Here is a 13419-nt window from a genome sequence, read left to right on the forward strand (position 1 = left end):
TTCTTGGATTTGCCACGGTGACTGTCGGCACGGGTACCTCCTCTGCTGGAGGTTCTGCCACGAAAGGGCGGAATGAACCTAGTTGCTGGTGTGTCCACTGCTGCAGAACGGAAAGGTCTAGGCACGGAAGGAGAAGCTTTAGCCTTACGTGCGGAAGAAGCCATCAGGTCATGGGTATCCTTCTGGATCAACGAGGCAGCCATCCCCTTGATCAGCTCCTCCGGAAACAGACACTTGGAGAGAGGAGCAAACAACAACTCCGACTTCTGGCAAGGAGTGATCCCAGACGACAAGGAGGAGCAAAGATGTTCTCTCTTCTTAAGCACTCCCGACACGAACGAAGCCGCAAGCTCACCAGACCCATCCCGAATGGCTTTGTCCATGCTAGACATGATAAGCATGGCAGAGTCCTTATCCGAAGGGGAAGTCTTTCTGCTTAACGCTCCCAAACACCAATCGAGGAAGTTGAAGATCTCAAAAGCACGAAAGACTCCCTTCAACAGATGATCCATGTCAGAAAAGGACCAGCAAATCTTAGATCGTCTCATAGCCAGCCTGCGGGGAGAGTCAACCAGACTTGAGAAGTCGCCCTGGGCAGAGGCAGGAACTCCCAAGCCGGGTTCCTCTCCCGTGGCATACCAGACGCTAGATTTGGAAGCAAGCTTGGTAGGCGGAAAGATGAAAGCAGTCTTTCCCAGTAGCTTCTTGGACTGCAACCACTCTCCCAAAACCCTCAAAGCTCTCTTGGATGAGCGTGCGAGGACAAGTTTGGTGAAGGCAGGAGCTGCTGACTGCATGCCCAGAGCAAACTCGGAGGGAGGAGAGCGAGGGGTTGCAGACACAAACTGTTCTGGATACAAGTCCCTGAACAAGGCAAGGACTTTCCGAAAGTCTAAGGAGGGAGGCGTAGACTTGGGTCCTTCTAAGTCGGAGTGCGGTTCATCCAAATGTGCAGCTTCGTCATCCGATACTCCATCATCCGAAAGCTGAGTAGGAAGTGGCAAAGGTGGAGCAGAAAGCTGAACGGCTGAATCCGGCAGCACGGGTGCATGCGTAGCTGCTGCGGATCCAACATCATGCCGCTGCTGGTCAGTCTGCGAGCTGGCAACAACAAAAGCAGAGTGCTGGTGCGTGGGAGGGACTGCCGTGGGTTGCGAAGCATGCCGTATGGGATGCGAAGCATGCTGCATGGGTTGCGGAGCATGCCGCATAGTGGCAAAACACGGCAGCTCTACAGCACCTTCCCACTGCTGATGCGGTAGCTCACGCATGTCAACGGAGGGTGCAGCATGAACATGCGTCTGGCAGGGTGGACTGCGCATCGGTGGGGGAGCTCTCACAGGTGGAGTGTGGGAGCAGGCAGCCGCAGTATCTGCTGAGCGCACAACCGTGGCAGGTTGTAGGTTAACAGGTGCAGTGTCAACCTTCTCAGCATGATACTCTTGCATGAAAGCAGCAAGCTGAGACTGCATAGTCTGCAGCATGGACCACTTAGGGTCTACCGTGGTGGGTGCGGCAACAGACGGAGTAGTAGCCTGTTGAGGAACCACTCTACCTCTCTTGGGAGGTGTGCAGTCTTCGGAAGACTGCGGCGAGTCCGAACTGACCCAGTGGCTACACCTGGGCCGTTGGACTCGCTCGGAAGGGACCTTACGCTTGAGAGGTCGTGAGACCTTGGTCCAACGTTTCCTCCTCGAAACTTCTTCCACAGACGAGGAATGATAGGGCTCATTCGTCTGTTTGTGGATGGGACGATCTCTGACAGATACGTCCGCAACCACTGAGGGTACATCCGTGCGCTGATCAAGGCCTGCCGAACCCTTTCGTCCTTCGACATTGCTTCTCCCCTGGGCTTGGGAGCTTGCAAGAGGTCCCGGACTGGGAGGACGACTGGCACGAACAGATGTACCCTCATGCGCAACACTGACACTGACACTTTTCACTTCACTTGCACTCACAACACTTCCCACTGCACTTTGCGCTTTCAGCTCTTTGACATCTGCCAAAAGCTGATTACGGTCATTAGCCAATGACTCCACTCTGTCACCAAGAGCCTGAATGGCACGCATCATATCCGCCATGGAGGGCTGAGCACTAGTAGCAGGGTCGGGAGTCACCACTACAGGGGAAGGAATAGGTTGAGGGGCATGGGGAGAGGAAAAATCAAAAGAGCGAGAAGAACTACTCCTGATCCTATCCTTCTCTAGCCTACGTGCATTTTTAAGGAATTCGTTAAAATCGAATTCCGAAAGCCCAGCGCATTCCTCACATCGATCTTCCAATTGACAGGATTTACCCCTACAATTGGAACAAACGGTGTGAGGATCTAAGGAGGCCTTCGGAAGACGCCTAGTACAAGTCCTAACACTACACTGCCTGTACTTAGGGACTCGAGACTGGTCAGACATCTTGAATTGTAGAAATAGTCAAGGGGGAATTCCAAAATCTAGCAAAGTTCGTTAACAATTAATCCAAATTAAATCAAAAAGCTTGCTAAGCTAATGATAAAGATTCCTGAATAGCGAAGGCTAAAATCTAGAGCGAATACATCACCAAAAACGTGAAAAACAACTCCAGAATCGACAGCGTATCCAAGTAGGTCTTGCCGGTGGCACGACAGAGGAATAATTGAGTTCTTGTTGACAAGAAGTACTTGAGTACCTGCTCACAGATGGCGCTGTTGTGTACACCCCCACCTGTATAGCGATCGCTGGCGTATCCCGACCTTAGATTTCTGTCGGGCAACGGAGTTGACAGCTACATGATCATCGGGTAAGATTAATATTGAAAAATATACGATTAAGATACTGTAGTTCTTTTCTACTCAGTAATATACTCTACTTTGAACAGTAATGCTTTACTTCTTTTTTAAAAACTTGTCATAAACAGGTCAAGACTTAATAATAACAAGATGTGACAACAGGTACAGTATTTAAATAGACAAGTAAAATTCATATATATTTATAGGAATGACACAAAGACTAAGGATAAAAAATACTAATGAAAATATCTACTGTAGTCAGACATTAGCATTTCACGGGTTTGACTTTAGCAAATCCGATTATTCTTGGGAAAAAGCACACAAGAAATCCGAAAAGGAATATTTTGGGGGTATTTATTCATAATTAGATCCAGTAACACCAAATACATAAAATGTCTTGATAGAAATGACAAAAAGCCATTAAAATGACAAATTCGTAGATCATTTATACTTTTCCTAACTATACAAACCTTAGCTATTTATTAGGGGTTATACTTTCAGCGGAGCTGAAATGACGAGCCATTAAAATTTAGCGAGGGTTGACTACCAACACCGCTAGTTAGGGGGGGAAGCTTGCTACCACTCTCGTTCACACACTGTGATTTAGTCACTTTGCTTGGAGGTAGGACTTCAAGGGGGATAGGGATGGCGGGCAAGTTTGTATAAATAGCTAAGGTTTGTATAGTTAGGAAAAATATAAATTATCTACGAATTTGTCATTTGTTCCGTAACTGGAATACAAACCACGCTATTTATTGGGTGTGACTCACCCATTAGGAAGGGTGGACGTCCCTGCCAATCTGGCTTTTGGCTTTGCCCGGGGGCTCCTTATCTGAGTATGTTAGTACTCAAAAATAAGGAGTCCCTGCCCTCGCTAAACCTTGCTACGCAAGGTCCGCGGCCTACGTAAGCTGTGTGTTGAGACGTGCAGAAGTGTGACTGTCTAGGTAAAGCTATTCTGAGTCCATGTAGGAAAAACCTGATGTAACCAAGACTTCCCAATACCACCTCGCTAGGGTATGGGAACGCAACAGTATTAGCTTAATACTGTACTAGGTACACAAGGGAGCATGGTTTACCTACAGTGGTTTGAGGTCAGCTTATGCAGAGAACCCTGGATGCTGCTTTCCCCACGAGAGGGTAGGATGAAGAAAAGAATAAGAGCCAGTCTAATCTTTTCATTCATGCAGACTAAAACAGGGTAACAGAGCCCTCAACCTTCTGCTACTTGTCCAATAAGGAGCTCGAGGTATACAACCAGCTGTTGTGCAGCCACCACCGGACCGATAGAGATCGTATCGAGTTCCTGTGGGTCACGTCTAGCAGGAGAAAGTTTGTGAAAGTCACCTGGAGCATTCACATCCTTTCTTGTAAAACCTGCATCACAGAGTAATCTGCTAAGAAGGACCAGGGGCATAGATATGCCCCTGACACTGTGAGTCGTCATGTCGAGATGATGTTTTAGTGATCCTTCTCTAGTCTCTCCCAGTGCTGATGACAAGAGAAGGGACCCGGGTGGGCTGTTGCCGTTTTCTTTAGGTAAAGTCTCATACCTTACCCTGGGTACAGCAACGGATGATCTGGATCGTCCGTTACCGAGTGGAGACTTGTGTAGGATCCGTCACCTCCGGAGACTGTGTCTGGCGACATACTCAGGAACGAAACTGAACATTGTCTTTCGCCCTTCTCAATAATGGGCAATGTCGAAATAGAGACCATGAAGTTCCTTGACTCGTATGGTTGCTGACCGAGTATGTAGGACCATTGTGTTCTTAAATCAGGAGAAAATTTGTTGCCTGGTGAAGTGGAACATAAGGAGGTCCCTTTAGGGATCGGAGAATTTGCACCAAGTTCCGAGAGGAAGGTCTCAATTCCGACAGGGGAAAGGCAAGTTGTAAGTCCGTATGAGTTAGGAAAGGCTATCGATGAGAGGGCGTCCCTTTCTTTCAGTTTGAAGGTGAAGGATCAAGGTTGAGTGATCATCTTTACCTGTCGAAACTGAATAGGGGATCTTTTCCTCTTGTATATACTCGAGGATTCCGCTATTGCTGGAATCGAGGTATCGAGTGGAGAGACACTTTCACATGACACCAACCAGACAAGACGTTATACTGCCTGGTAGACTGATGCTGAGGAATTCCTCAGATATCTGGACAACCTTTTCGCAAAGAGGTATTGGGTAGTCTCCAGGCGTACAATTAGAGCAAAGCTATAGCTTGTGGTAGGTGTCAAAGTGGGTTGTCTGTGATGTGGAGAGGGTTCTCTTGGAGAGACTATCAGGAGCTGCAAAAGGTTTGGAAATCATTCTGCATAATGCCATAGCAGAGCTAGGAGAGTCCTTGAGAGGTTGACTGATGTTCTAGCCTTCTCGAGTGCCCTTCTCCAGATAAATCAGGGACGAGACGTAAACGTCATTGTTGTACCCACCGTTGTTACCAGAGAGCCTTGGGGTCTAGGGCTGGAGAGCAACGGCAGCCTGAGATTCAGGAGCGTTGCAAACAGACCCCTAGTTGGAGGACCTCGTAAAGTCGGGACTTTGTTGGCTACATGGCAATCCAAAGTCCATTTGGTATACCTTATCTGAGATGCTGTGCACAGATTGTCGGCGAGCACGTTCTTCTAGTCTGGAATGAAGCGGGCTGATAGTGGTACCGAACGGAATTTGGCCCATCTTAGTGTTTACACTGTTAGATGGGAAAAGGCTACGAGCAAGTTCATTCTTGCTTGTCGATGTGAGTCTCTATGTAGTGTGTGGTGTGTTGTCCATCACATCACTGAGTGGTCTGTTAGGAACCGATGAGGCTGCTGAAGGACCGGGAAGTTGGCCTTCATCTCTTAAGAGATTTAAGTGAAGGTACTTTAAGGACTCTGTCCAGAGGGCTGAGGTCGTGTGGTGCAGCACTATGGTCCCTCCTCTCTTCTTTTTCCGACTCAAGTGTTTTGGAATGGGAGTCGTTCTCGTTTCGAGAAGGTTTTGTGGAGATTGGTGTCTAGAATCATTCCCAGATACACCAGTCTTCTGGGAGGGAAGTAGGGAAGACTTCCGTAGGTTTACCCTGATCACTGGATCTTGGTAAAAAGACTTCAGAAGTTCCAGTGTTAATGCAAGGTTACCACTGAGTCTGTTAAGATCAGCCAGTCGTCCCGAGACAGAGGAGACAGAAGTTGATCCTGTGAGACCAGGATGGGTGTGGTGGAAAGACCGAAGCACAGTGCCTTGAACTGGTGTTTCTTGTTTGTCTAGACCGAATCTTCCAATCTTCCTAGATGGATGGTTTGGACCTGGGCGAAAGTGTCCTTTAAGTCCAGTGTGCAAATGAAGACCTGAGGTCTTAGCCCTTGTTCGAACTCTAACATGGTGTGGACTTCGACCCAAAGGGACAGCTCCTTGCAGATCCTTTTGCATGGAAGATTGTGGACGCTGGAGTCTTGACTCATGTCATAGAGGATCAGGCGCGATACCCAGTGTAAGAATTCTTCTCTGAAAGAGAATTCCTTTAACTAACAGAAGGAAGGCAATGCTTAGCCTTACCATGTGCCCTGATGGGATTGATGCTATTCCTTAGAATAGAATCAATCTGGCGAATGTTAATCAATGGTTAACCGTTGAGTATCGTGGTTACTGTGCAGTTGGAGGTGCTCGCAAGTAGTTCCGTCGACAAGCCGTTGATGAGGGTTGTCGAACGTTTGCCAATCACTTTAGTGTGATGGCGAACGGCCAGTAGCGAGAAGTATGTTGTATACCTTCTGATCTAGGAAACTACAGGAAGAGGTTGACTAGTAAATTCGAGTCACGAACTGCTGGCGAATTGCCGATGACCGATGAATCGGTGGTCTGTGAGCCGATGGTGAATTAGAGATGAGCAAGCTGATTATGGTCCCCCATGGTTGGTCAGAGATGAGCAAGCTGAAGATGGGCTGGTCAGAGATCAGCGATCTGAGTTCAATGATCGAAGAAAGATGAGCTGCACATCGGTGATCTAGTGATCAGCAAGCTGATGACTGGTTATTGACTAGCAATCGGTGATTGGAAACGCTAGCAACTGGAGATCGTTAGTCATTGGAGGGACTAGAGGTCAAAGATCAGCAGTGAGCTAGCAATTGGCGATCTGGTGATCGGCGACTTAGCGATCAGTAAACTGTGAACTAGCCATCAGCAAACAGTGATCTAGAGATCAGTCTGTTGATGCTTTCCTGTTTGCTGACGGTGGTCTGTCAAGGATTCACTGTTTCGATTCCCCTTGTAGGATGGAATCTTAGGGATCTTGAATCCTTCTGTGAAGCCTTATTCCTCTTTTCCCGGTGGCAATGTTTATGTGTTTGCGGGGAGGAATGGGGCAATGTTGACCTATTCAAAAAGTTTTATTCCTTTTTACTGACTATTGTGCGAGTGTATAGGAGAGTACTGGAGCGATGGCACACAGGATGATGCTGGTGCTTAATATCTGCCTGGAGAGCAGGCAAGCGCTGGCTCTTAGGCAAGAGCTGGTGCATTGGATCCGAGACCATAACTGCGCAGGAGGGTGCAGGAAAGTGAGGAAGAGCGCTGGCGCGCAGTAAGACACAGTGTAGTTTTGTGCATTCTCCCTAGAATGCGCTGAAGAGTGTGACTGGTTGCGCAAGGGTGGGTGCATTGGCGCATGCGTGGGAGTACTACGTGGAGACTGCTGGCACGCGTGTGCGGAAGACTATCGGCGCGCGCACGCACGCTCCCTCCTCTCTCCGAAGGACCAGAGAGGGAGAGGTCGTTCCCCACGAAGTGTAACTGTGCTGGCCTTGCTAATCTACACAAGCGTCGTTGTTGTATATGTATCACACACACACAGCACAAACACTGAAAAGGAAACTTATCACATTTCTATACACATATATATACATAAACATAAAGAATGTTTTCATATATATACAAGTATAAGAAAAGGTAAGTTAAAAGACAAAAATTAATGGCAGTCCAGAATAGGCGAGGAGGGAGAGAGGAACCAACCGCTCTCGAACCGAGCAAAAAGTAAAGTGACTAAATCACATGTGTGAACGGGAGTGGTAACAAGCTACCCCTCCTACCCCCGCTAACTAGCGGTGTGGATAGTTAACCCTCGCTAAATTTTAATGGCTCGTCATTTAAGCTCCGCCGAAAGTATAACCCCTAATAAATAGCGTGGTTTGTATTCCAGTTACGGAACAATTAGTAAACAAGGACATGAAAATTCACTTGTGGTAAATAACACCACATACCTGTCTCAATGTACTATCCCCTGCTAAAATATAATTGAGTGCCTGTCTTTTGCAGTCAAGATATATTCATTCTCATGTAATTGTGAATGCACCTTAACTGAAAAGACAAACGCGCATAGATAAATAACAATGTAGAGTAAGCTAAAACTTCAGCTCCTTTATAATTGAATTTTCAAGCCCTTTATTATACAACTCCTTTGCCTTTTCTATAAACACCTGTCATTGAATAAATGCAAATGTTTCCATATAACTAAGTTTTTTTCTAGCTACTTGACAAAATAGGATCCGTAAGTGTCATGAAGGAGGGAAGCAATTTTTTTTTTTTTTTTTTTTAACATTTCGATATTCCGGGATTTTCTTTATTCAATATTTGTCCCCATATATACAATGTATTATACTGGACACTACACATAAATGACTGTACCTACCTAAAACTTCTGTTCCGTGTTTCAGTTCCATTCTATATGCACTGAAACAAATGGTCAAACAGTATAAGGTGCAAGGTGCAGAGTTAAAACAACGCTTTTCAGTCATACCTCCTGCAAGAAGGGTGCAAGGAATGGGGACTAACATTGATCCTGTTCTCAAAGGTGCTACAAATCACAGAGAGAAAAAGAAAATTAAAGCAGCCATGATAGGACCACTAAGAATACATCCATACTCTCTGCTGCTGATGTCACAGTGGCTACTAGTATGCTGGTTTTCTCCACCACTCACCACTAAGTACCAACATCTTACAAGGTTATAAATTTTAGCAGCATAGTTCCAGCTTTGCAGAATCATACACCTATTAAAGCACACGGCTTTGTATTTGTGTAGGAAAAAAAAGAGAAAATTTCAGTCAGAAAATATACTCAACTCACCTCCATTGAAGTTACCTCTTCAGCTTTTCTCTTCAATGATGGATTATTGGTACTTGTTTTATTTTCCTCCTCCATTTTCCTGTAATAAATAAATCAATGACTAAAGCAGACTAGGATTAGGATAAGGAAACTGTTTCCATCTTATTACATAACTGAAATTACCAAAATTAATTTTGTTACATTTACAAAGGCTTATTGACACCTTTCTACAGTAAAGAAACCTATCTAAGTGAGAACGACAGGCACAATCAACCTTTAACCTGTTCATCTACTAGTGCATTTTACTAAAATACGCGAGCAGTTGTGAACAACCTTTTTTTTCAATACCCAAAGAATTTGGAACAAAACGAAAATAATCTACCCGTAATTTCACGGTCAGAGAAAATATGACGTTTACTTTTATGTTGACTGTAAAGTATAAAACAAAACATTGTACAAAATTACCTAAGGATAAAAATTTCTATTTATGATATATAAATGATAATTTGTAAATAGGAATAAACAATAATTATCAGTATCTTATCCTAGCTAACCAACTAAAATCAATCTGTTGATCTTAAAGGTTAAAGGTGTCTGGTCGCAGTTCCAGTTTCATTAAAATAGATGCTAACCAAAACGTCAGCCTGACAAGCCTAACACCCCAAAATGGTACCCAAGCACAGCAGTGGTCTTCCCAGTAAACAGCTTAAACTCACGGGGATCGACCTGCTGCCATGCAAATGCTGGGCAAACATGTTACCCCTGCACGCAAACATGTTACCCCTGCACTAGCCAGGAGGCTGACTAAAGTACTATACAATAAAACTGCTGTTAAGTACTATACAACAATAATAAAACTAAAGTGAAAATGCTGTATATAGTTAAAATCAATCAACAACGCAAAACCACCCAACTTAGCATAATCAAACCAGGTACTGTTCAGTAGAAGGGTTCTATTTTCATTCATTTACATAGCATTAAACATCTTAAATCCCAGTATCTATTTGCCAGGGCAAGTTATAGTAGAGTGAGGTTTCAATGCTGACAAGTATCAAAAATTGTAAAGATGTCATTAGCCTTCTACCTTTCCTATGGGTTAGACTAAGTAGGAATGGCTTAGACTAACAGTGGTAAAACTTTACCCATTCAGATATTCAATACTTGAGAATTAAGAGCACAGGATCTTTGTAAAATGAGATTGACTTTCCACTTTACGGTAATTATTTACCGTTGCACCACTAGTTGTAACATGGGTGAAATTTTTTTTCTGACGTACTATTTATGTTTCGTATGGCTCTGACAACAATTGGTATTGGAAATGGTTATTATTTACTATTGTACCAATAGTTTTAACACAGGTGAAATTTTTTTTTCTGACGCACTATTTATGTCTCGCATGGTTCTAACAATTGGTATTGAAAGCGGATTGTTCTGGATTGAGGGGAATATTTCCTCCAGATGAAAAAGTGTTCCAAGCAGAGCATAACTGCATTTTATTACATTACCGGTAGTGTCATGGTATAGCTAAAATGAAGAAACCAAGAAGCGTGTCCAGTGCATTTTCTGTGTGAGCGATTACAGATGATATTTTAACCCTAAACTGTTGTCCTTGCTTTTACACTTGATTCTGATAACTCAAACTCCAAGTAAGGTAACGACATGGCTGTTAGATAGTGTAAAGGTGCTCGAGTCACCAAATTTTTGTTCGGCAAAATACTCGTCCTATTGGTAATTGCCCGTATAACAATGTGTACCAATTGCTAGAACAGAAGAGAAATGATGTAATGAGCAAAAACCTGTATGTGATTCATTAACCATCATACCCATAGATACAATTATTTACACAAGTTTGTGTTCTATAGGAAATGGGGCTCGGAAGAAAATGGGGTAAAATTATAGAACATAGAACCAAGTTTCAAAAAGAAATAAAAACTTTTCCTACAGTAAATAATGTGCTTTCAACGAATTTAACCTATAATTCCACTGCAAATAAGCTGTTCTCCTGTTATCCCCCATTTACCTGACGGACACAGATGGGAACCTGGGACTTTGGGTGGGTAAAAACAAGAAAAAATGTGATTAACACTTTTGAGATTTGCAAAAGGCCACAGAACCTAACAAACCCACCTAACCTGAGCTAGTAGTTCCCAGGTCAAACCCAGCCAGGGAGCAAGACCCTGGACCCCCCTTCCCAGGTCACAGACCTAGCTGGGGGGCAAGACCCCTGGATGCCCTTTCCCAGGTCACAGACCTAGCTGGGGGCAAGACCCCAGACCCCACTAACCAGGTTACAAACTCTAAAAGTAAACCAAATAATTCCTTAGCTTATGATTGACACCTACATGACTTTTTTGTCTTGGCAATCTTTACAGTCGAGTTACAGTAGAAAAAGTGCTGGTCTTCCCTAAAAGCTAACTCAGAATCACACCTGAGACACTGCACTTTGAAAAATTATTCACTACACTAGGTGTACTATAATTCGTGCCATGAAACTTGATTATGGCAACCACATAGCAATAATGGCAGCCTTTACACTTTGTTATGTTGAGCTCCATAAACCACAACCAACACGTAACGCAACTACAATGGAACTGGGGAGTCGTCCGAAGAAAACGGGGCGTCACAGAACTTCCTACGTAATTCTCCAGCATACATACATGGCCAAATAAAGTAAACTTAGTCATATGGTAGGGGAACGAATAGGTTATGTCAGGTGGTTTTGTTAGGTTCTGTACCTTTTACAAATCTCAAATGTATAAAATAATGTTGTTTTGTCCTGTTTACCACACCTAAAATCCCAGGTCCCCACCCACGTCCGTCGGGAAGTGGGGGGGGGAGTCTACAACGGTAGAACATCTTATTTGCAGTAGAAATAAAGGTCGCTTTTGTTGAAAGCACATCATCTTCTGTAGTAAAAGTTTTTTTCTCTTAGAAATGTTGGCTGTGTTTTTCTATAAATTTACCTTTATTTTTTAATAAAAACTATTATTTGTTAGTTTTAATTGTATCCTACCCAAAACCCGGCTTCCTACCTGGGGTAACCCCCTTCACTGCTGGGTGGTCGTAATCAGAAAACGATACTTTTGCAGATGATAACATCAGAACGAAACAATTGTTTTTTCCCAAAAATTTACCAAAAGTGATTGGAAAGAACCAGACAGTGAACAAGAAAATACTCAGTAAGGTAAATTTATTAGGATGCTTGTCCCGTCCATAACTATAATAAAATCGTATTTTCAAAGGAGTCCTTCGTAGCAAGAGGTACAGGGGTAGGAGCCTTTGTAGATCAGTGGCCAGTTCCTCAAGCATTGATTAAAAATGGACATTAACTAACCTAAACTTTCCCCCTAACCTAACCTACTTACCTAACAGAGGGGCTAACAGCCCACTGCGACACACCTTACACCACCGTATTCAATGTTAGACATAATAATACATAAAGGTAGCCTCTATCCTACATACACCCTTTTCCTATGCCTGCCTTGACTTGTGACATACAAACCTTCAATGCATTCTATAGATTAGGGGATAAGTTTGGGAGTATTATCATTATTATTACTTGCTAAGCTACAACCCTAGTTGGAAAAGCAGGTTGTTATAAGCCCCAGAGCTCCAACAGGGAAAATAGCCCAGTGAGGAAAGGAAACTACAAGAAAAGTAATTAAGTAGTCAAGCAAAGTTTGTGTTCACAATTGACAGTGCACGGGTATATATTTACCAGTCGTTTCTTCAGTCATACAGCTCATGTTTCACCAGCCAAGGCTAAAGATTATTAGGTTAGGATGTAATATAGGGCAATATAGCACGCAATTGATATTAGTTATGACCCAGACAAACAAATATACAAAACAGTGCTTACAGTACGCCATTGATATTAATTATGAACCAAGCAAAAATACAAAACATGGTTTACTGTATTACACAAAGACGTGCATGTTAATGATGAAGACAGGTCAAACATGCAGAGAATATCTTACCTTAGGGTACGGTGAGAAGTTTGTCCAAGTAGGTAACGTAACGTAAACACAATAAGGACTTCAGTGTTCCCTTTCTCAACCTTCTGGCAATAACACGTTTTACCTAACAACTTGTAAAACTCCCTAGTCGTTTGAGTATTACTACGGTAAAATAGTAGAGTATCGTGGGTAAAACGGCTATGAACACCGAACAGCAGGAAAACAGTTCAGAAACTCGTGTTACTGGGCAGTGGGCAGAGAGCCATGAATTTTCACGTGTAACACATGACACCCACTAAGGCACGTTAGTAAATTAAAAGTAAGGTATCAAAATTCTAAATGATAAACTTATTTAAAAACTTATATAATGAAACTTTTTATATAAATTTATAAATAGATTACTATATACATTTACATAATATCAAATTATTGCAACAAAAACAATTTATTTTTCAATTATAAAAGTTACAACTTAGAACCCCTACAGATTTTGACGTCGCCTGGGAAGCTGCGCTGATCTTGGTTATGTTTACATAGATGTGATAAAAGTATCTAAATAGAAACTAATATATTAAATTCTTCATATCATTTCAATAAAGAACAATACTTATTGTCATCAATTTAATCA

General features: G+C 43.3%; 1 protein-coding gene across 1 annotated transcript in view; it reads right to left on the minus strand.

Annotated features, from left to right (window-relative positions):
- Positions 1–13049, minus strand: part of l(1)G0004 (lethal (1) G0004) — a 29074-nt gene extending 16025 nt beyond the window's left edge. Inside the window, exons 1-2 of the mRNA XM_068380509.1 lie at positions 12813–13049; positions 8857–8935 (exon numbers count right to left, since the gene is read on the minus strand). Coding sequence (XP_068236610.1) covers positions 8857–8931 — 75 coding nt within the window. The 5' untranslated portion in view covers positions 8932–8935; positions 12813–13049. The remainder of the gene's footprint in view (positions 1–8856; positions 8936–12812) is intronic.
- Between the last annotated feature and the right edge of the window lie 370 nt (positions 13050–13419).

This window comes from Palaemon carinicauda, chromosome 9 (assembly GCF_036898095.1).
Source record: "Palaemon carinicauda isolate YSFRI2023 chromosome 9, ASM3689809v2, whole genome shotgun sequence".
Classification (NCBI taxonomy): Eukaryota; Metazoa; Arthropoda; class Malacostraca; order Decapoda; family Palaemonidae; genus Palaemon; species Palaemon carinicauda.